This window comes from Primulina tabacum, chromosome 18 (assembly GCF_025594145.1).
Source record: "Primulina tabacum isolate GXHZ01 chromosome 18, ASM2559414v2, whole genome shotgun sequence".
NCBI classification, from domain to species: Eukaryota; Viridiplantae; Streptophyta; class Magnoliopsida; order Lamiales; family Gesneriaceae; genus Primulina; species Primulina tabacum.
The window spans coordinates 29,950,507-29,974,576 of record NC_134567.1 but is presented as its reverse complement, the minus strand read 5'-3'; the positions used below and the strand labels follow the sequence as shown (position 1 = coordinate 29,974,576).

The 24,070-nt window shown below is 34.8% G+C and overlaps 5 protein-coding genes and 1 long non-coding RNA gene across 6 annotated transcripts; 3 read left to right on the top strand and 3 right to left on the bottom strand.

Annotated features, from left to right (window-relative positions):
• Positions 1-81: 81 nt before the first annotated feature.
• Positions 82-2,748, top strand: LOC142533342 (large ribosomal subunit protein mL43). The gene is made up of 3 exons (XM_075640080.1): positions 82-378; positions 1,535-1,641; positions 2,327-2,748. The coding sequence occupies exons 1-3, from the start codon at positions 299-301 to the stop codon at positions 2,497-2,499; spliced, it is 360 nt and encodes a 119-aa protein (XP_075496195.1). The 5' UTR covers positions 82-298; the 3' UTR covers positions 2,500-2,748.
• A 669-nt stretch (positions 2,749-3,417) lies between these two features.
• LOC142533561 (uncharacterized protein At2g38710-like) lies at positions 3,418-6,204 on the bottom strand. Its single transcript, XM_075640376.1, has 5 exons — positions 5,915-6,204; positions 5,028-5,147; positions 4,293-4,407; positions 4,030-4,123; positions 3,418-3,833 (listed from the first exon to the last, which is right to left on the bottom strand). The coding sequence occupies exons 1-5, from the start codon at positions 6,016-6,018 to the stop codon at positions 3,625-3,627; spliced, it is 642 nt and encodes a 213-aa protein (XP_075496491.1). The 5' UTR covers positions 6,019-6,204; the 3' UTR covers positions 3,418-3,624.
• A 942-nt stretch (positions 6,205-7,146) lies between these two features.
• On the bottom strand, positions 7,147-8,942 carry LOC142533340 (uncharacterized). Its single transcript, XR_012816726.1, has 2 exons — positions 8,523-8,942; positions 7,147-7,633 (listed from the first exon to the last, which is right to left on the bottom strand). It is a non-coding gene; the product is annotated as an uncharacterized LOC142533340 (long non-coding RNA).
• A 740-nt stretch (positions 8,943-9,682) lies between these two features.
• LOC142533873 (transcription factor DIVARICATA-like) lies at positions 9,683-12,624 on the bottom strand. Its single transcript, XM_075640786.1, has 2 exons — positions 12,126-12,624; positions 9,683-10,177 (listed from the first exon to the last, which is right to left on the bottom strand). The coding sequence occupies exons 1-2, from the start codon at positions 12,497-12,499 to the stop codon at positions 9,907-9,909; spliced, it is 645 nt and encodes a 214-aa protein (XP_075496901.1). The 5' UTR covers positions 12,500-12,624; the 3' UTR covers positions 9,683-9,906.
• A 1,730-nt stretch (positions 12,625-14,354) lies between these two features.
• On the top strand, positions 14,355-19,265 carry LOC142533327 (serine--tRNA ligase-like). Its single transcript, XM_075640063.1, is given in 10 exon segments — positions 14,355-14,862; positions 14,953-15,023; positions 15,796-15,957; positions 16,042-16,147; positions 16,538-16,641; positions 16,643-16,732; positions 17,959-18,062; positions 18,220-18,403; positions 18,598-18,777; positions 18,987-19,265. Coding segments are annotated over 10 exon segments (1,341 nt in total). The 5' UTR covers positions 14,355-14,729; the 3' UTR covers positions 19,194-19,265.
• Positions 19,266-22,751: 3,486 nt separating this feature from the next.
• LOC142533246 (transcription repressor OFP13-like) lies at positions 22,752-23,651 on the top strand. The gene has a single exon (XM_075639931.1). The coding sequence runs from the start codon at positions 22,852-22,854 to the stop codon at positions 23,590-23,592; it is 741 nt and encodes a 246-aa protein (XP_075496046.1). The 5' UTR covers positions 22,752-22,851; the 3' UTR covers positions 23,593-23,651.
• Positions 23,652-24,070: the final 419 nt, after the last annotated feature.

Genomic DNA, 24,070 nt, shown 5'->3' with positions numbered 1-24,070 from the left:
CGTTGCCGATCAAAATCTGCGACTGTTTGTCAAATACCGTCGCTATGATTCTATCCATTTTCTTCAGCGATTCCTAAAATCTTTGTAGTCCAAACACGTTTATCTATTTTCATCTTGAGTTTGCGCAAATTACCAAATTAACCTGCGTCCATCCCATCCCATCCCCCTTTTTTTTTAATTTCCTCATCGGCCTCCAGCGTTGTGGAAACAAGCTTCAACAGTGAGAGTGAAAACTCTGCTCAGATTATTTCCAGTACAGTGTTGGGGAAGCTGCGATATTTGAAAAGAAGAATCGAAAATGTCACTGAGAGGTGTATGGCAACTACAGAAGCTGGTTGTGAGTTTCTGTAATTGGGGCGGCAGTAGCAGAGGCATCAGGTCGATCAATCTTTCAACACTTTGTTTGAGCTGTTAGTTTTCTTGGTTGATTTGTGGATTATTCTATTTGATTGGCTTTTTTTAGCTGGTTTATGGGTCTTGGTAGTTTTTTTTTTATTTTTTTATTCAAGGAATTCGCTTATGAAGGATTAATGATTTTGATAGAATTTGGGGAGAAAAGTTTGATTAGTGGACTTTTTTTCGTGCATTAGGAAATAATGAAGATATGGATTTTGTTGGGATTGGTTTCAAGAACTGTTAGGATTGGTTTCAAGAACTGTAGTTCACCTGACCTATAATAAAGAAAGGGAGTTACCCCTTTGTTTTGAATTTTTGGTTTTGGTTATATGGGGGAATGAGAAAGAAGTTGTAGAATACTAGAATAAATTCATAGCTATGAAGAGTTGTTTAATTGTTGCGCATTCTAAGAAGAGGAGGATATTTAAAAACACTGATTCCATTGGTCGTGACCTTATGCTTAAGCTACTTTAGATTTTGTTCAGTTTGTTGCTGATTGAAAGTTTTGTGTGTATCCCATAAAATTCAATATTTATGTTCAGGTGATGGAATGAGAAATATGACTCAATGTGTTCATATGGGTGTCTAAATTTGCAAAAATGGTGGTATATGGTATGATAAGGACGCTAGTGATATGTCCTTAATTCCTTAGAATACGAAAAATACAAGCGTGTTCAAACCCCCCAACACATGGAACGGGTTTCCTTCCACCTTTCATTTTGCTCAATGAATGGCTATTCTTGTGATGGATGAAGCTTTGTGAGCTTAGAGATTAACACATCAGATCTAGTATGTTATTTGTTTTAAGTGCAATTTTGGTATTGCCACGAATGAGTACCTTTCTTCTCTATTATAATTTAAAGTTTATTATTTTCCCTTGTTTAAAAGCTGTGTCTAAACATATCGGATGATAGTCCACAATTCTTGTCTCGGATAGTGACATAACACGTTGCTGTGTAGTTATTGTGTCTCATGGTAATATGTAGTGGCTGGGTTTGAATATCCTAAGAATTTCACGGTCATTTTTTGCATACTTTACGAAATGGATCAACAACTTAATTTTTAATGAGTGAAATGGTACTGATTACTTCTTTATATAACTTATAAACAAGACTGAGTATTTTGAATTTGATTTTAGGGAATTTATGGAATCTCATCTTCCAGCCTTTAGAGAAAAAAATCCCCATCTGGAGGTGGTCACTGAGCTTAATCGCGGTTATCATCCTCTTTTAAAGGGTTTATATCGTGAGATCTCTACCTCCTTTATGTCTCGTTGTATGTCTATGAATGTTTTAATGCTTGCACATATGTGTTGGAAATGTTCATATGGAAAAATATGCTCAGATTGGAATCAATTTACTCTGGTAACATCTGTTTGACATAGGAGAGTTTATTTGGTGTTTGTTACAGATTTTTTTGTCTTACTTTTTCCAGTTGTAAAACACGAAAATTTGGTTGGCTGTTATCTCCATTTTTAACTGATGTTTTAAGTGGAAAAAGGTGAAATTACTCTGACCATTTTCCGAAATACTGATTTTGCAACATGAATGAGAACATCGGAAGAATGGAGATTCCAAATTTGACATGAAATTTTTGAGAGAAAAATAAAGAAGCTTGAGTTTTTGTCAAAAAAAATACTGGAACTATAATCGATCATCGTTCTTTCTTTGAGCTGAACACCAACAAGTCATAGTGAGAAAAATTACAATCTAATGGTTTTAGATACAACAAGTCAAACACTTATACGATAGAAAACTAAATCTCCAATTGCAGTAATATTCGGGCAGAGGATGGAATTGATGCACATATAACATGCGAACTGACCATACTTGCCAATTATCCCCAGCTGCGTTCTTTTGTGTTCTTGGTGCTGATGCAAGTGATTCGTCTGAAATAGATCAGAATGTTTTATTATTTATTTGTTATACAGGAAACAAGAATGAGCGTGTAGTCTGCATTAAGAATTTGACTCCAGACGAGATACTCCAATGCGCGACCAGGCTAAGAAATTCTCAGGGAAGAAAAGTGGTAAAGCTGAGGACAAGGCATGTTACAAATAACCCGAGTGTTCAAGGGACATGGACAACCAGCACCGTGATTTGAAATGCAGCTTGGTGTCAGCTGCTGTGTTTTGAGGGAGTGTTGAATAAGTTTTATATGATCAAATAGTGTACGAAGTTCCTGGAATTGTTACGAAGTCGGGAAGGTCATTCTGTTGTCTCTTTTCAAGACTTCGATTTTTTCTTAGCATTCAATTGGATTTTGCGGTTCTGGTCCTTCTGGATAGTATGTTTACTGAACTTTGCTCTAATTTTTACTTTTTAATTCACTCACGGGCTAGCTTCTTGCTCATGCTTGCTTTGGAATTACTTGAAATTTGTATGATCCCCCTACCATTTTAAACGAGGAGATTTGAACCATGTTTTTATAAGGTATTAATACCAACTAATAATTAGATATATATTACTTTTTTTTGGAAACTGAATCTATAAATATTTTTGAATTTGGTGCTTTTGAATCGAACACTACAAAAAAAAATAGTTGGATTAACGACGGTTATAGGATAAATTAGCGACTGTCTGTATGTAATTGTCGTTAAATTAACAAAACCATCGCTAATTTGTAACGTTTATTGAGAAACCGTCGCTATATGAAGTCGACGCGACCTCCGGTTACGGACTACCAAACCGTCGCTAGAACCGTCGCCTAAAGCTAATTTGTAACGTTTATTGAGAAACCGTCGCTATATGAAGTCGACGCGACCTCTGGTTACGGACTACCAAACCGTCGCTAGAACCGTCGCCTAACCCTTTAGGCGACGGTTTAGCCTCGTTTTTTTTTTTTTTGTAGTGGAGGAATATTGCAAACGATACATACGCTTGTAATAAAAAACTATTTGGGGTAATGCGATTATGGTAAAATATTCTATTTAAAATGTTAAGACCTTCAGCTCCCAATGGAACTAACCTTGAGGTAAACACCATTAACAAGACCATATGCTAAAACGTTTTAAATCAACAATTAACCCAAATATGATAATTAAATAAAATGAGTGAGACCAATAATTTCATTCGGGGAAATTCAAAGAAATAGTATCTTGGCAATGAAATGGCTTTTATGGACTTTGGTACATACGCAATCAGTCCCATTCAGCTTTTTGCTGAAATCAATGATACCTTCCCTTATAATCAGCCAAATAGTTCGAGGCTGAAACAGAAGGTGGAGGAATTACCAATAATTGCTCGGTTTTGCCCCAGAAATAGTCGGAGCAGCACCTCGAGTTGTCTTCACATAGGCAACATAATCACTGTATCGCATGGTAAATAGAGTGCTCTGGTAACGGGTCAGTCGAATGCGTCTTCTCAGGGGTTCGGTTATGGGGCCGTTGTAGCCTGCCTTTCTCATTAATGAGTCAACCGCTTCAATATTTGTCCAGCCTAACATGATAAAAACGAGTTAAAATGCCGGGAGTGTGGAGCTAGATGGTGTGCAATATGCACTAGTGAACAGTCTTTCCATATTGCTGAGTGGTTCACTTAGAATTTCCAGAGTAGGGATTTACAGTGCACTAGTATTTTAGAGTCAAGTTTTACACGAAGGGGGAATTCAAAAGGAACAGAACTCAGAAGTCACCTTCATGGGCAGCAACCTCAGGCAAGTAGGTAGCGCTTCGTGCTGTATTGTAATCAGGATCAGTAAACTCAATAATTATTCCATGCTTCCCAACCTGCCAGGACGATGTAAATACTAGAGATTTGAGAATAAAATTTTACGAATAAGGTCACATGCACATCATCCGTATAGTTTGATACATGCCAAACCCGAAAGTTGGAAGTCAGGCATACATGCATTTACACATATTTCACAACAGCTTAAATTTCATTAAAAGCTCTGACCTCCCAGTCAATGTAGTCACGAGCAATTTCATAATTAATCAGGATGGAAACTGTACATTCCAAGTTAGGTAACTCCTTTGCCTGTATAGGGGGAAATCGTCGGTCTCTCAGGGCACTGCAAAATGTGAGAAGAAGGTGGAAATATATAAGATGCTTAATGATACAGATAAAGGCACAAACATCTGCACTACTGATAATTCTCAGTTTGATATCGAGTCAAGGGTACAACAATTGCATTAATGCTTTTGATTAAGATGATTTGAATTAGGAATAGTCGAGAACAATAAGATGTTAAATCACATTAATTATTCATAATTCTGTTCCCACAGACTAATTATTCAAAAAAAATGTATATAAATATGTTTTAGCGCGAGACTGTCAACTTTACAGGCAGGAACATATTTCTAATTTTTCTCTGGCTCCATTGTAGAGCTATTTCTATCACATACTTATCAACAGACATGCTTATAGAAGCTGATTAGGAAGGAGACAGCAAGACAGAAAAATGCAGCAAAAGAAGGAAAATCGAGAATTCAGGAATAAGCATATGGAACTGGAACCACCCGTGGATCAAAATCACAAGTGTCAATCTGAATTCTAAAATGCATGATAGATTCAACGTATGATTCAAGATAACATATGAGAACACTGCACCTGCCTAACGTCTTAAAAATGTCAAGCACCAAACAAAGCAGACATGCAGTACAATGGATCAACATATCTAATGCAAACAACCTTGTCAAAGCATAGTCCTTGAATCCATTAATTAAGCCACGAGCTTCAAGAGTTCCTATGCATCCACGTAGTCGAGGCTCTCCACCATTTACTGCTTTCTTCCAAGTCACAAACAAGGGGCTGAAACCAGAGTAAACTTTCAGAGAGGTATATGTCACATATCAAATAAATCCTGCTTGGTCACCATGCACTTCTTTTTCAGCAAAAATCCTCAGACAAATCGAAAACATTAAATCCATATTTTCTTAGATTACGAAACGAGAAAGGTTAACCATCACCGTTGTACAGGCAAGCCAAATTTTAGAAAAATGAAAAGCAAGATGTGAATGTTTGGCATCTTACTTAGGGGACACTAAAGTATGATCAAGACGCCAGAATTATTTTTTTTCCCAACCCTTCAACTCAATGAGGGGTGGAACACCTGTTTCCGATAGTGAAAACTTGTAGTTCGTACAAGGCAATCAAGAACAATTGTTCAAAGACACTGACTACCAAGCAAATAACTAGCGTCGTACATAAAAATTAGACCTTGATTTCACAGAAACTAAAATCAAGTAAGTTACGATTTCTTGACAGAAGGAACCAGAAAGAAAAAACAAACAAACAAACAAATGTAATACGACAAAAAAAACACCGATTTTGGAATCAAATAAATGAACAGAAAGCAAAAGACACAAGTCAAACATCACTGAGAAATGTTAAACAAATTTGTGCCGGATCCATCCATTGATTGATCCGGCTACAATTTAATAAAATTTTAAGAAGAAAACCAATAAATTTTAAAAAATTTCATCAAATTCTGATGCTCCTTAATCATACCCGTTAAACTTAATTCCATACAATACCCCATAAAAGCAATTTAAAAACACAGAAAGAAAATCGCATACTGTTGACCCTCATCAAAAGCAGGGGGCGGAGCTTGTTCGCTGTTATAGTGCGCCACCAGAGTGTCGAAGCAGTAGACCACCATCTCTCTGTTAGCCGACACCATTGTGTTCGTTTCGTCACCGATTCCACAACAAATTCCAGAATCGGTTGATTATGATGATCGATTCGTATGGATTTGGATGGATTAGGTGCCTGACTAGAGGAAATGTTGGTGTGAAATGGAGATGAAGAAGGGAGCTCAGCTTCGCTTGCTTTATGCTTTTTGCTTCCGAGAATAATGGATGGGTCGGCTGGCCCTTGAAACATAATATTTTTATTATAAAAAATAATTATATTTTTATTATGTAAATTAAGTTAAATTGAGTGAAATAATAAATATCTTGAAATGATAAATATCAAATAAAATTTATTTATGATATAATATTTTTGTTATTATAATTTTTCTTCTTAAAAAACATAAATATATATGAACAAAAACTTGTGTAACACGGTCTCACGGGTCATATTTGTGAGACGGATTTCTTATTTGGGTCATCCATGAAAAAGTATTACTTTTTATACTAAGAGTATTACTCTTTATTGTAAATATGGGTAGGAATGTAGAATTGACCTGTCTCACCGATTAAGATCGGTGAGAAGGTATTAAATGAGACTCACTCATATATATGTTGTTGCCATATGATTTTTGAATCCTTCGATTATTTCTACCAAAAGATATGCGACTTTCCTAACATATCTCCGTCAATTTGTATTAAAAAGATTCAAATAGATTGAAGTTCATTCACCTTTTTATGGAAAAATCATCACATGTGTTTGGTAACAAAACCAAGCGACCATTATGCAAATAATAAAAAATTGTGATTGATAGAAAGTTATTATTACTAAATAATTGAATTAATCGAATTAATTTACAAATTTTATGATAAGTTATTAAAATTAATTTAATGTGATCTGACAAATAAAAAAAAGTAAAATCCAGAATAGATGTTCAATTTGATGAAATGATTGTTCGTTTGACTGATAATCATGAATTCAAGTTTCATTATCAATATCTTATTCTCATCCAGCGAATGTATGCACAAGGCTTGTCTAACGCGATTTATCTGACTAGCATGATTTGCGGAGTACTGTGTTAACCCGAAAGTTTACACAGTGCGCATCGAAGAATAACGACCACGAGTTTCCACGTATCGGAAAAATTTTAAAAAGAAAAAAGAAAAGAAAATAAATGAAAAAATATTAACCAATCCTTATAGATCAAACGTATTATTTAACAATCTAACATATACATGTAGCCAATACCTACTACCATGAAACCCCAAATGCCAATCTATCCCTGCCAAATTAAACTTCCAATCACTAGCCCTAGAAAACCCCCCAAAAAAAACCTTTACAAATTTGAACATCAATAATCTGTCAGCTCTATCTAAATAGAAGGTACATGATATTTTGATTTACAAATGTCAGACTGGAAATGTTGAAAACTTGTTTGATCTGGGATTGGGAGATTCGGCTGTGCGGGCACGGTTAAGCTATCAATGGCAGTTGTGATGTCATTGATGCTCGACTTTTTTTTTTCTTTTTTCCAATCAGATTGACGGAGGAAATATTTTTGAGCATGACTAGCGACTTGGGCCGGAGTTTTTGAGATGACAACGTTTCTTGATATGCTTCTCCAGTCACCTTTGCCGTATCTATTGAGCCCGATTAAAAATAGCCTGTAAAAGTTGATGTGAATGAGTTCATGTACAGAATGGATCACAATCACATGATGCATGCAACAGATGGTATCAGCAGGAGAGGTCAAAGTTTTGGGTGAGGGCAACTTAATATAATTAAGGGGATTGAAACTTAAATTTTTAGAAAGATTAAACAATCATAAAATGAATTTTCAGTAGACGAAAGAAAAGACAATTAATGGGCTGCATCAACTAGTATCCTTTTGTTCCTTTCAATTTTCATAGCTGACTTTTATCCACTTTTACAGTCAAGTTTTTCAACTTCTTTACATCATTCACCATAAAAAAACAAACCCGGAGAAGCAAAAATATCTCACCCACAACACACCAGCAAATATCACAGTACCAACTTTCCATTTTTTTCCCAGCACACTTAATCATTTGTTCAAAATACTTGAACAATAAATAGTAAAAAGAGCAACCAACGTGAATGGCAACCCTGAGGGGAAATCTTATAAGGACTGGTTCTGATTATAGTTCACAACTGGATCCTTCCAAAAAGACTAAATGAATCCCTTTTATCCAAGACCTGTCTTTGGCCTTCTTGAATCGACAGATATCAAAAGCCTTTCTTTTTTTTTTCCTCTTTATTTTCCCAGCATCATTCTTAAAACACATATCATTACATGGATCTAATGGACAAAAGTTCAAACTGCCTTTCCAAAGTCTATGAATCAATTTTTAGTACTTGCTCAATTACTCTATCTCAAAGCTTGATAGTTTGTTTGGTAAGTTTGTTTGGTAAGCTAAAATCTTCTAAACATCATATTGTCAAACATTGTTATCTTTTATCATGGTAAATATTTTTTTAGTTCTGGCTTCCCTCTCTTCTTTTATCGCCTAGTTTTTCTATTAACTGATATTTCACCTCCACGACCTTTGACCTTCACATGACGGGCCAAGCAATTTTCTGTCCACAAATACTTTTCTAGCCACGATTGTAAGTGTAATTCTCTACAAAACCACCACAAAATCCTATGAGCAACATCTTCCACCTCTCCACACAGTCAGGAATCTCCACCAGACAATTCTCGAAAATCTTGTCCTCTCTCCTATCCCAAGCCGCCGAGTAATTCAGCGCCATTGGTGAGAAATTGGCGTGCATCGTGAAGAAACGGGGTGGCAATTTCTTTGAATTCTTGAAGTATTCTTTCAATCGGGGTTTATACAGGAAGATTTGGAGGGGAAATACATATTATATATACAGAATATGTCGGATGGTTTAATTAAGCACGTTTTTAGTTATTAATTAGTATAACAGCATCTTTCCTCACTGGTGAGAGTCGAAGCCAACTTCGTTAGCCACGTCACTCTGGAGTTTTCTATTTAATTATTGAGTAGGTCTATTGTAAGACGGTCTCACGAATCTTTATCTGTGAGACGGGTCAACCCTACCGATATTCACAATAAAAAATAATAATCTTAGCATAAAAAGTAATATTTTTCATGGATAACCCAAATAGAATATCTGTCTCACAAAATACGATCCGTGAGACCGTCTCACACAAGTTTTTGCCTTAATTATTTGATCACAAAAAATATATGACAATGTCAATTTTATGAGATATATTTATGAGTCAACTCGACTCATAAAAATATTATTTTTCTTGTCAAAAATAATATTCTTCATTATAAATATAAATATTATCGACTCGTTTCATGAATATAAATTTGTGATGTTGTCTCATAAAAAAATACATACTAATAGATGACTGACGATGCTCTCATAAGGCCCACTTTCGTAATTAAGAATAATCACAAAAACTGGTCTCACGGGTCAATTTTGTGAAACAGATATTATATATAGGTCATCCACGAAAAAATATTATTTTTTGTGTCAAATATATTTTTTTATTGTAAATATAGACATGATTGATCTGTCTCACGAATAAATATACGTGAAACCATCTTATAAAATACCTACTCTAAGATAATATCATTTTTTTGGTACAGTATATACATTAGATCACTTATATTGAAAATATATAATAAAATTGATAATATTTCAAAACCTGGCGGATATTATTTTGAATAAACCTGGCAGGTATTATTTTGAATAAAAGTTAAAGTAAATTACATTTACATATTTGTTTACATCTAAATATATCTGAGCAAATCGACTGCCTATAACCTGTAGTCCACCATATAATAAACCTTTAAATACACAAAAACTAACAAGCTTAAAAAAGCTTTTTACAAAATTAAACTGTCGTGATCTGCAACTGTTTCTAATGGATACAACTAATGTCTATTTACGGAGTGGCATCTTGAAACTGGAAAGTTTGAAAGCTTCTTTGATTTGGGGCAGGGAGATTTGGCTGGGCTGGCACGGTTAAGCTATCGACTGAGGGTGTGATGTCGTGAATGCTCGACCTTTTTCGCTCTTTCTTTTCTGCAGATTGACGTATATAATATTTCTGTGCGTGACTAGCAACTTGCGTTGGAGTTCTCGTGATGACAACGTTTCTTGATATGCTTCTCCAGTCACCTTTGCCAAATCTATCGAGCCCGACTAAAAATAACCTGCAAAAGACGATGTAGATGAGAGAATGGATCCCACGTAACGAGTAAAATAGACTTCGGAATTCTGGTGCATCAAATTATGTAAACGTAAGGATGATTTTACAGTAGGTGCAAGAAAAGCCAATTAATCCATCGCACCGACTATTAGCTGTTTCGCTTCATCTATTTCTATCTGACTACCGAAATCAGGTTACTGACACCATCTTTGCATCAATATTTATAAAAAAAACTGACCTAACACAATTTTAAATTCTATATACCTATGCGCAGTCACTTTTATATGACAAAATAGAACAGCAGCTCTCGATTACTTTCCATACACAGAAATCATTCATAGTTTCAAAATACACAAGCTGCGAAAAATAAAAAAGTTCAACCAAGCATGACATTAGTGATCGAGTTACAATCTTGCAGCTTAATAGCACCCAAACGTAAAATTCCTTGAACATTGGCTCCTGTTTATAATTTGTCACTGCTGCCAAATCCTTTCTCCAAAGCACTAAATTTTAATTAGAATTTTAGATCCATCCTCATCAAACCATTCATAATTTTAATGTTTTCCATTTATACAGCCCAACAGTCTCTATCAAACAAAATAGCTGCATCTATAAAACTTTATGTTTTAACTAAGGAAGCATTTGTGATCTCGTAATTTCACATCGCACTCTTTCACTTTACACATCCAACTTGATCGTGCTGCAGTATTTATGTAACGCCCCAGATTCGACGACTGTCCTCACTGTACCAAGACGAGTCTTTCCAGCGTGCTTATGTCCTCACTCACACGCACCCTGGGAAACGTCTCAGGAGGTCACCCATCCCAAAATTGCCCCAAGTCAAGCATGCTTAACTTTGGAGTTCTTATGTGATGAGCTACCGAAAAGAAGATGCACCTTCGTGATATGAGTAGTACAAATCAAATCTTTTAAGCCCTCTTCAACTGTACAATCTATTACATTGAACAGTCTCGGAATCCCTCTCCTTCCGGTGTAAGAACGGTTCATCCATGTTCCCTCCACCTAGAAGTCTGCCAGGAGCCGCTCATTGTCCGTGCCACCTCATGGCACCGGCGATCACCCCCCGCCCTCTTCGGCCCCGGGCCTCACAATTTATTTCGTTTTGTGGAACTAATACAAGATATCAAAAGGCTGCCAAATCCTTTCTCCAAAGCACTAACTTTTAATTAGAATTTTAGATCCATCCTCATCAAACCATTCATCATTTTAATGTTTTCCATTTATACAGCCCAACAGTCTCTATCAAACAAAATAGCTGCATCTATAAAACTTTATGTTTTAACTAAGGAAGCATTTGTGATCTCGTAATTTCACATCGCACTCTTTCACTTTACACATCCAACTTGATCGTGCAGCAGTATTTATTTCGTTTTGTGGAACTAATACAAGATATCAAAAGGCTTATATGCATGTACTTGAACTCAATCTACAATCACTTCCCACTTACAGTCCTAGCAAAAGTTAATTGGCAACACATATGATTCAGTCAGCCTTACTTCATGATTTTAGCATTGCATTGAATCAAGACTATACTACCATCCTCAAACAAAGAATAGCATAAGCTTTTGTTTGTTTCTAAGAATGTTCAAACACTGAGAAATGAGCTTAGTTATTATATCCGAAAATCTGAATCATTTCTCAGTGTTTGCTTAGTTATTATATCCCAGAATCTCCTAGCATAACTTGTAAACTAAATTCCTATTGGAACTTTGGAAATCCCCTTATTTACGGACAAGCATCATATCAAGATACTATTGATTTACTATAAAGTCACTCAGTCATAAGAAACTACGAGGTTTGGTTATTACTTATAAGGCCTACCACCATACAAAGAATGCACAACTTGCTAAAACTATGAGTAATCTTCGTCAATTTGACTGACTCTGCCAAAACCAACTGGCGACGAGATGCATATCCATTTCATAACCAACCTGTGCTCTTCTTCAGTCCAGGGCGTGCCCTTCTTCCTCTCAACCTCATTATACCTACTCCTACTCGAACCCGGCCCGAACGATATCTGACCGGAATCCCTAGCCCGTGGCCGATCATCCCATCCAAGAGGCGCCGTTCCATCGGGATAACTCGGGGGCTCGACCAGACCAGCATCAATCTTCCCCACGTCGTGCAACAGAGCCTCGTAATGGAGCTTCACGTCTTCCGGTGACTTCCCCGGGATACGATTAGCAATGATCTGCCACCTGTTCTCCACCGAATCAGGGATTTCCACCAGACAATTCTCGAAAAGCTTGTCCTCTCTCCGATCCCACACCGCCGAGGATTTCAGAGCCAGCTGATAATTATGCATCGTTTATTAGAATTAGTTATCCCTTTGTCGGGGAAATCCGAGATTTGTTAATAGTAGGAGGAGTTGAGAATTGGCAATCGAATTTGGTGGGATTTTGTTTAAAAATCATATCGAAATTAAAATCGATTGTCTTTCTTCCACGTACGCACACGTGTGTTTGATGTTAATTACTTGGACGATCTTCCAAACCTTTTGACCTCTTTCTTTGAAATAAAATCTTTCTTTTTTTATAAATATATTTTTAAAAAATATAAAAATTTACTGTGATAGGTCCCACAGGATCGTATTTTATGATAGAGATTCTCTTATTTCGGTGATACATGAAAAAGTATTATTTTTATGCTAAGATTATTACTTTTTATTGTGAATATCGATAGTGTTGACCCGTCTCACATATAAAGATTCGTGAGACCGTCTCACAAGATATCTACCCTTTAAAAAAAACCAGGACAAAGCTTTACAACGAAAATTTAACATGAGAATTATTCTTCAATACAACATATAATAATATATTAACTATAATAGTCTATAGATATATTTTAAACTAGTTTTCTAAAATATATGAATCTCGAAAAAATTTATGACCAAGTTTCAAGTTTTATAAATTCAATCATATAAAAATTTGTGTGAGACGGTCTCACGGGACGTATTTTGTGAGACGGATCTGTTATTTGGGTCATCCATGATAAAGTATTAATTTTTATGCTAAGAATATTACTTTTTATTGTGAATATCGGAAGGTTTGACCGGTATCACAAATAAAGATTCGTGAGACCGTCTCACAAGAGACATCCTCATTCAATCAAGCTTGATACGATATCGACTCATTTTTAATTTTTATTATATCAAGTAATTAATATATTAAATAACTTATAAACATAAATATTTTAATAATAAATGCATATATTTTCAAGTCATCGAATATATGAATATGTAAATCATAAATTGTGTAGAATAAAAATTTGTCGATCATTGTTTAAGTCGCAGAAAAAACAAGAAAATATTGTAAAAAATAAACGTGGCCGTCGGAGCAAGATATACTAAGGCGTCTTGGATAAGAATCAAGGACCGAATTCTTCGACAATGCACACGTTTTTTTTTTAAGGATATCCAAATTATTGTCCTTATTATAAAATAGTTTGTGTGAAGATGACGATTACTTGTATTTGAAGCTGACTGAATATCATATTCTGGACTTATATAATCCACTTTTTAGATATATTTTTATTAGAAACGAGAACAATTATGAAATCAAGCTCTTGACTACTGCTGCAAAAGATCGATCTCCGATTGCTTTCAGGTTGGTTATTATTTTCTAGACTAGACATAGAACATAAGATTATCACTTTTATGGTGGAGGAATGAACTGTAACACACCAAAGATATATTGGTGTAATTCAATAATGAGAGTTAATATTTACGCTGAATTGAAATATAAATGTGTAGATTTTGGGTTTTGATTGAAAATTAGTTTATCTAAAATTTTTTAATTCCATCTACACAAATAAAATTAAAAAGGAAAATCAAATTCCACAAAAAAATGCAAATTTCAAGCTATGTTTACTTGTAGATATTTTCATTATTTTTTTGTTAAAAAATTTTTTAACTCACAACTAAATAATTTCCATGGTTAATTTTTATTTTGGACTAAAATAAGGCTAAAATCTTTAAAAAAATACAATTAATGTATTAAAAATACAAATTAACGAATAACTGAATTAAAATTGGGAAAAAAAATATGTTTCATACCAAAAAATTTAATATAAATAATGAACTAACAAAAATGAAAAAAGAGAAAGGAAATTCTCCAAATTACGTTGGCCCATTTGATTAAAAATAACGGGCCCACTTCCTTTTCTCTCGCAGTATCTCTCCCACACCTCTTCCCGTTCCTCTACACAACAGCAGACGGGAAAAATTAGGGCAATAAACTGACCGATTCTCCGTTATAACGGCGTTTTTTTCTCGCCGAACGCCGACTGAAAGCACCTTCCTTAACACCCCAGAACTTCGTCCAGGTGATCTTCGTCCCCATTCCGATACGCATTCTGCGAACCATGTAATATATGTGCTGTTCCACTGAGTTCACATCGATTCTACAGATTATTTTAAATTGTATTCATTATTTGTCATTTGGCATTTCAATCTAGTAAAGATCATAACCGCTTTCCAATTTTTTTTAATTATTTGATTTTTGCGGTGATATAATAAGTAGGAGGGGTAGATAAGCATGTTGGACATTAATCTCTTCCGGGAAGGGAAAGGCGGAAACCCGGAAAAAATCAGGGAGTCTCAGCGTCGTCGTTTCGCGAATGTCGAACTTGTCGATGAGGTCATTCAACTCGACGGACTTTGGCGGGAACGTAATTATTCATGTCAACTTTCTAGTTCCTTGTTCATTTCGGTCTATGGCTTTGTATGCAACTTTGATGGGAATTGGGATATTATTGCAGGACAATTTAAGCTGGATAAGTTGAAGAAGGACTTTAATCAGATAAACAAACAAATAGCCAGTCTCAGAATTGTGTGTACTTCTTCATACTTATATAACACTTTTTTCCCGTGCGAATTTTCTTATTTTTCTCACTTTGTATGTTTCTTTCTGTTGGTTTTTAGAAGCAGGGCTCTACTAGTAATATTGACTATGATAGAGAATGACAAAAAAAACAAAAGCATGAATAAGCATATGCTGTTGCCTAATTATTTATGGTTTTTGCACATAATCATTCTTTCTGATTTCAGAGGTAGATTTGATGTTTTATTTTCCATATTATACTGTCTGTATGGTCCGGATGTGAAGATTGCACACACTAGTAGGAGCAGTAGCTCTGCTAGTAATATTGACTATGATAGAGAATGATAAAAACAAAACATGAATAAGTGTATGCTGTTACTTAATTATTTATGGTTTTTGCATGTAATCATTCTGATTTCAGAGGTAGATTTGATGTTTTGTTTTCCATATTGCACTAACTAAACCAGTGTATCTGTATGGTCCTGATGTAAAGATTGCACACACTAGTAGGAGCAGCAACTGTAAATATGAAAACTGGCTAATACTGAGGTTTGCACTCTAGCCTTGTCCAATACAGTATATGCCATATGGAAAGCCTGCAACATTATTAGAAACAAACCAATTTCTTTGTCATTTAAATTGGGGGGCTTTGTAGCTACAATTTATGGAGTTTAACTCGCACCACCCTTTGGATCTATTAGGATTTATCAACGTTACCGAGTTATCTGCTCCTATTAATATTTTGGATATCAGACTGAATTCTTTTGTTGGATATTGAAAGTCAGGTGACGATATCAGTAAAATGATTGCAAGCACAGAGGAAAAGAAAGAACTTATTGCAAAGAAAGAGGCAGAGGTGCAAGAAGCTCTAGCAGCATTGCAGTCTAGATTGCAAATTATAGGAAACCTTGTACATGATTCTGTCCCCATAAGCAACGATGAGGTATGCCGTTTACGTTGTTTATCTTCCGTAAATCATTGTTTTCTTTTGATGAAACATTCCTTTGAGAGATGAAATATTTTTTAGGCAAATAATGCTGTTGAACGATCATGGGTAGAGAAGTGGACTGCACCAAAGCTGAAAAATCATGTTGATCTTGTAGAGCTTCTGGGAATTGCGGATGTAAAAAAGGGTATGGAGCGTTATTATTTTTTATAATATCATGTCTTGTGCGCTTCCATACTGTGTAACTGTATGATAATTCTGATAGTGTTTAGGTTGATGTCTAACTTCTTACTTTTGATTTTTCTTTTTTATTTTTTGATGAATGAAATCTGTTTCTCAAGGAGACTCGAGTATTTCCGTAGTTCACTTGATTGATGTTATGTGTGATTCTGTTTTATCGATAATAAGTTACTGATTTGGGCGTAACTGATTATTATCATGCGTGAATGGAAGGGTTTCAGATCCTCACTGGCAGCAGCTCATGCCTCACCCCCAATCGGATATTTTGAACTTTCACAATTATTGCACATTTTTATTGTGGCTGCCTACTAATTCAAGTAGATTTGGTGTACTTTAGGAGCAAATGTAGCCGGAGGCAGAGGTTTCTATCTCAAAGGGGATGGTGTGCTACTTAATCAAGCTCTGATCAATTTTGGTATTTATTTTTTGGGAAAGAGGGGATTTTACTGCATTGCAGACTCCATTCTTCATGAGGAAAGAAATTATGGCCAAGTGTACTCAATTAACACAATTTGATGAAGAACTTTACAAGGTAATTTTTAACATGTTTTACAACTCAAAACCTAACTGTTCGAGAAATTTCATGCTGCACTTGGAGCTGTAATGAGCTTGAGTGTTGAACTGGTGAAAATAAAATAGGAGGAAAATAAAACAAAAAGTCCATTCTCAACACTCAGTAAGATTGATATGTTGCGCACTAGAAAAATTTTTAAAATTTTTTAATTGACCAATGGCTCGGATGGGTTCCCGGGTTTTTGAAGAGCTTGTCATAACTGGCCACTATCTGCTGCTTTTGTTACGTTTACTAGTGCGTTTTTGCTGTTTTTTTACGTTTTCAAATGTTTAACCAACTCGAGATTAGTATTATGAGACAACTGGTGTAGAGAATGCATATTTCTTTGAAAAGACCTCTGAGTCATTGTTATTACAAAATCTATACGGTGGCTGGAGACAGACCTTACTTCATTAAGCAATTCGAAGTGGCAAAGCATGTTTGGAGACCATATATGAGTTTTTTGTTCCAAATGGCTACCTTCATTGTCATACATTTTGTGTTGCAGTGCCATATTTTACTGAATTTCCGGTTGGTGTCTGTCCCATGAGAACTATCATTTTGCCAAATATTTTTTGAAAATCTACTGAAACCTCATGAAGGTAACCTGAAGAATAGAGTTATTGTTATTTGATGATCCGAGGAGTCGTACAAATTTTTGCAAGATATATATTTTTGTCCTCGATAAACTTGCAAACTTTAAGTTACCCGATCTTGAAGTTTTTAAATTGGCGATATGATCAATGTCAAGAGAAAGCATTATTAGTAATGTCGAAAAAGGTAATGTTAAGAGCATACTCATATTCATTAAGGTTTGAAATGGAGAAAGACAGTATTTGAGTTTAGTCAGACCGCCTTGAGGTTAGCGTGTGAAATGAGTTGAAATATTTTGTTGGTTTAGCATATGATTTCCCACTTTAAGAGTTCTGGTTCACTACATGTCTACATCATGTAAATGCTATTATTAACCAGTCGAATGAACTTATTCAATTTGAGACTCTCGGATCAGGTTTATATTTTGTTTGATAGGAGTTTCTTCATACTATCATATGATAAAATTATTGTGCTGAATCCCACATTTGGAATTTTTTTCTTGATGTGGTGATGATATTGCTTGCAATTTCGTTCATACACTTAATGGCTGTCTTAATGGAAAAATTAAATTTTTTGGTTATTAAAAGTTTGCCTGATTGTATGTTCAACAGGTAACTGGTGAGGGAGATGACAAATATCTGATTGCCACTGCTGAACAACCACTTTGTGCATATCACCAAGATGATTGGATACATCCTTCGCAACTGCCTTTGAGGTAGATTATCCATACATTTATCACCAATCGAGTAGCTTGGCCTGCTATAGTCTTATAGCTAGACTTTTGGGTTTAACCTGTTCTTTTGCAGTCATTTAAGACTTTATTTTGTTTACTTTTTGTTTTTTCTTTACTTATGAATAATGTGTTCTATCAGATATGCCGGATATTCGTCATGCTTTCGCAAAGAAGCAGGTTCACATGGTCGAGATACTCTTGGAATTTTTCGTGTTCATCAGTTTGAGAAGGTGGAACAATTCTGTATAACCAGCCCAAACGAAAATGAGTCATGGGACATGCACGAAGAAATGATAAAAAATTCCGAGGACTTCTACAAAATGGTATCTGCTTCAATTTACCTTGTTTTATCGATAATTGCGTCAACTATGAAAAATAACTCTATATGGGTTGTAGTAAGATTATGTTTTGAAACCAACTCTATGCCTGCTGATTTGAAGGTCACATTTTGTTTTTTTAATATTCACACCATGAATTAATTTAAATTATCTTTATGGATTATTTATTCTGTGAACAGCTGAAAATTCCCCATCAAGTTGTAGCCATTGTCTCCGGTGCACTAAATGATGCAGCTGCGAAAAAGTATGACTTGGAGGGTTGGTTCCCCGCATCAAATACATACAGAGAACTGGTCTCCTGCTCGAACTGTACAGATTATCAGGCGAGAAGATTGGAAACTCGATATGGACAGAAAAAGGTAAAATTAGACTGCATGGATTTGTCAGCCTCTCTCCATGAATTTTACACAAGGCCAAAAGACAATCTATTACAGGGCCTCTTTAGAATTAATAAGAAAGACAAATTTATACAAGAACTCGACACTATCAATATTGATTTTTCGTTGTTGTAGCCTAACAATTATTCTCTCCCAAAGGCGTAACTTTTCTCATACAAATACATGTGCAGCAGGGTAATGATAAACCTACATATGTGCACATGTTAAACTCGACCCTCACAGCAACCGAAAGGACATTGTGCTGCATCCTCGAGAACGACCAAAAGGAGGATGGGGTTGAAATACCAGATGTTCTAAGAAATTACATGGGTGGTAAGACCTTCCTTCCTTTCAAGAATGACCCTGGCAAGGAGACCAATGGAAAGAAGAGTAAGTAATGAATCCCAGTTCCTTATTCCCCATAGTTTGAAGACGAGCAAATGAATTTGAATTAGCACCCCCCCCCCCCCCCCCCCCCCCCCACAAACACACACACACACTAACCAAGGTTTTTTTACTTGTCCCATTGGCCGCACCTTTTCCATGGCAACGATACATTTATTGGCGCTGGATATGCATTGTGTCGAATTACATGTTATGAGATTGTTGTTACGATTACAACTGTTTTAATTTAAGAGTTTGGGTTGAGCAAAAATTAATTTTGATATACGTTTGTTTATTGGATTTACCATACGTCATCTCAAGTTTCGATTCATAAATCTAAAAGTAGGTCTCTTGTGAGACGATCTTACGAATCTTTATCTGTGAGACAGGTCAATTCTACCGATATTCACAATAAAAATTAATACTTTTAGGATAAAAAGTAATATTTTTTCATCGATGATTCAAAATAACAGATATATCTCACAAAATACGACTCGTGAGATCGTTTCACACAAGTTTTTGTCTATCTAAAGAATGATATAAATTTACAATTTACAAACATTTAGTTTATATACATCATTTGTGGGTTAATGAGATATTAGATAGAGTAATTATTATTAGTGGTTAAATGTCCACGGGATTCGGTTATTCTCTACCAGAATACCCTTTTTATTGTTTCCTATTTCTTTAAAATAATCTCATTGTCGCAAATTCATATGCAACCGACCAATAGGCATCAAGGATGACCAACGTCCATCTTGCATTAATTTGTTTTCCAAATTTTCATTTTTTATATAAATAAATATAATAAAGATTTATAAATTACATTCTCTCCGTCTCAAATATATATAAAATAAACATATTTATTTTTTCACATGTCTCAAATACATAGTCTAGTTTTCATATGTAATATTATTTTATCAATCAAAATTCATCGTTAAATACATTAACTATTTCAAATATTTTTTTCGTTATCATATTAAAACACTCATTGCATAACGGTGAAATGAGAATTTTTTTGTTGTAAAATTTAATTTCCCAATAACTTTGTTAATCTATGTGAAAACATACACAAGCTTAAATATACTAGACACATTATTAATTATCCATTAAAGTTCTTACCCATAGTTAATTTTCTCGTTAATTAGATCTAGAAAAATGTTATGAATATGTTTTAATTTTCGTATTATTTTTATTTAAGTAAATATTTTGTTCAAAAGGTGACGTAAAGCTAATTAATAAATTTTCAAAAAAATTAATTAATTTCATCACCACTAAACACGCACTAAGTACACAAGCACATGCTTTTTAATTATTTCAAAGTAAAGAAGCATGCACACTGCATTTATTATTAAAATGCATGGCCCATGTCTCGTCTCCATTTTGTCGTAAATTCCAAATACGACAAAAAAATAATGAGATGTCAACCTTATTACATTATCTTAAGATTGCTTACAATGACTACTAACACAAAATTCAATGTGATTTGGTATCTTGAATCAATTTTGTCTTTTTATTCCACCCAACTCATAAAAAATATTATTTTTTTGTTGATATTATTCATGGTAGTTATGAATCAGATTAACATGTCTCACGGTTACATGTTTATACGTGAGACTGTTCTTACAAAAAAAATTACTCATACGTACACTAAAATTAAGTTGAAAAATAAGGCGCGGTACATGAAAAATAAGCTTCTTAATTAGAAAATGATTAATTCAAATCAGGAACAAATTAAGTCAACTTAGCATGTGCATGTTTATAATTAATTTTGAACATTCTCCATAAATCATAATTCATGGTAGATGCGAGACACACCAGTTCATCATAGCGCACAATGTTTTAATCTTACAAATATCAATTGACTAACTATTAGAAGAAAATTTCGACATGTAAACTTAATGATCGGTTTGATCGGAAAAAATTCGACTAACTCGCTTTTGAACTATTCGGTTCGGTATGTTTGGTTTAATCTGATTATCTACCCTTAGGTAAACATTACATCGGAGACGAATGGTATAAATTATTCAATCATCATTCCTCTAATTATTTCACAATGTGTTGTTTAAAAATAAGTAAAAAAGTAAATTAAATAATAGAAGAACAAAAGAATGATAATTAGTTTGTGCAGAAGGGGAACATGCTCTATTTTTGTCTACAAGTATGGAAATGTGAGCTAAGTTATGTCATTTTGTTGAAAATAGAAAGTATACGAAATTTAATAAATTTATCGATGAAAATGTAAAAAGAATTCACATTTGGAAAAATCTCCACAGATTTTGATCCGAGGGTTGAAATCGAGTTTCAATTTATACCCACTCCTGTTTTTGATCCAGCACAGGTGGGGGTCTACTCCCTACAAACCAAACGGAAATGTCACTACACATCATTTTAAGTTGATAGTACAAAAATATATATTTTTATATAAAAATCATGCATAATTATTTGTAACAGCGACTTATAATGTAGTTACCAAAATAGTGGCACTTTTTTTTTTAAAAGAATTTTATTATTTCGATCGGAGAGAATTAATATAATTGAGTCTCCAACCTCAGATCTTATCTCAAGTTTGAGACATACATGTCAGATGAACTATAAGTCATCGACCATAAATGGTGACTTAAAAAATTTATATATTAACATAAGGCATTCTTGAATATATATATATATATATATATATATATATATATATGAAGAGGTGTCGATGTTGGTGGGCACCCCAAGTCATCAATTTTGTATGAGAAGACAAAATCAAAGACATAAATAGTCATGAGAATTATGAAACATTTGGAAAGTAATAAAAGCGATATTATATATAAGATTTGGTAATTTTATTGAATTGAGTTGATGTCTGTGTGTGTGTGTGGGCGCGCGAAACACCATTTAATGTGTTGGCAAGGACAAGTAAGAATTTTGTGTACAATCAACTGTTTATCTATTGACTCACATGATATCTGGCTCTTCAATTCACTAATTTCTAATTTTATTTATATTTTACTTAAAATTTTGTAATTAATCTCTCATTTTCATCACTGGTCAATTATATGTAATCCGACATATATGAAAGACATTTACAAAATACTTTCTATAATATTTTATTCGACGGCTTTAATTCTTGAATCTAAGTGTATAGAATCAACAAAATTTGCTGATGAAAGGAAATTACAGTAATTAATGTTTTATTTTAAAGAATGTGGTCGGGTCATGGGTTTCCCATGATAAATAAAATCAGAGAATATTTAGAAAAGAGTTGACATTAAATAGAAGTGGGGACAGTCTTTCATTTTAATATTCCAAATTGAAAATAATATAAGATTTGAAATATATTATAAAGTTGACATAGTGTAGTGTTGGTTCATTTGTTGTGTACAATATTTCTTTTCGAGATAGCCGTGACTCAACCGATGAAAAAATATTATTTTTTATTATATATATGAGTCTCGACTCATTATCATGAATATAGATGTGTGAGACGATGGGAAAAGACAAATACTCTTGGTTGTGAAAACTGAATTGAATATATTCATGTGAGGTTCTACCACCTCAATTCATTTCCTCTAGCTCCCCACCGATTTATATTAAATAATACGTAGCCCATATTCCTCCTCGTCACTATTAAAACCTATCATTTTTCAAAAGAGAAAAGGGAAAAATAATCAAACACCATCCCGTATGATGTCCAAGAAAATGAAGATCCCTTCGATTCTCAAGAATAGAGAGGCAAAGCGACCATATTGGCAATGGCCCTCATGCAAGCATCCTAAAACTCTCTCTTTTCGAGCGGGCGACGACAACATGTTCAAGACCGTTAACTCGATATACCTCGACCCGGCCTATGTGGTGGAGACTCCGGAGTCTTGGTTCACCAACACCTCGGAGAGCCCGAGCTTCTCGACAGATGAGTTCTCCGAGGAGAACATGAATTCAGGGGCGGAGTGGTTGGAGACGATCATCCGTGGGGTGAGACTATCAGAAAGGCTGTTTTTCGAGCCTGGAGGCACGAGTTCGATAGTAAAAGTGGACGAGAAGGACCAGGGAGTGTTGCCATTCAAAGAGAGCGTGGCGTTGGCGTTGGAATCCAGTGATCCCTACATGGATTTCAAGAAATCCATGCAAGAAATGGTGGAGAGCCAAGGGTTAAAGGATTGGGATTGCCTGGAAGAGTTGTTGGGATGGTATTTGAAGATGAATGGGAAGATGAATCATCGTTACATCGTCGGAGCATTTGTAGATTTGCTTGCCGGACTCGCTTCTACATCTCCTACAGAATCCTCTGTGACTCTGTGCTGTAACTCAGACTCCACTTCCTATTCATCGGCAGCGTCGTCTTTTTCTTCTTCTCCACTCTCTCCGACACGAGTAGTAAGTCCGGAGAGAGCCATTGACGGGGAAAATATTGTATTACAACCTTAACTTTTTAATGCATCGTAACTAATTTTGTGTGTGTAGTAATATATACTACACTTATTAGAAACTGTAAAAACAAGTGTCTCTCTTTCTCCATTTCTCTGCACATTACTTTGAGGAGTATCTTATTTTAGGATTCATGAGAAACATCTGGTAATTTTGTGAAACTTATGAATCTGTACGAATAATAAAACATTAAATATGGTGGAAAATTAATAAGGTGTACAGCTTATCAAAGATGGTTCTTAATCCTTGTCAAAGATAACTGATCTATGATCAGAAGGAAGCATAGAAGCAAATGAATCACGGTTTCGCATAAAATATGACGGGTCCACGTAGTCCAAAGATGCCACAGAACGAGCATGGCCAAAATCGTTATTTGAATAAGAAGAAGAATAATAATTGAAGTGTACATAAATTTGACGAAGAGATGCCAGCATTTTTCAATCAGAAGTTTATATATGTTTGTCCAGACTGCATAAGA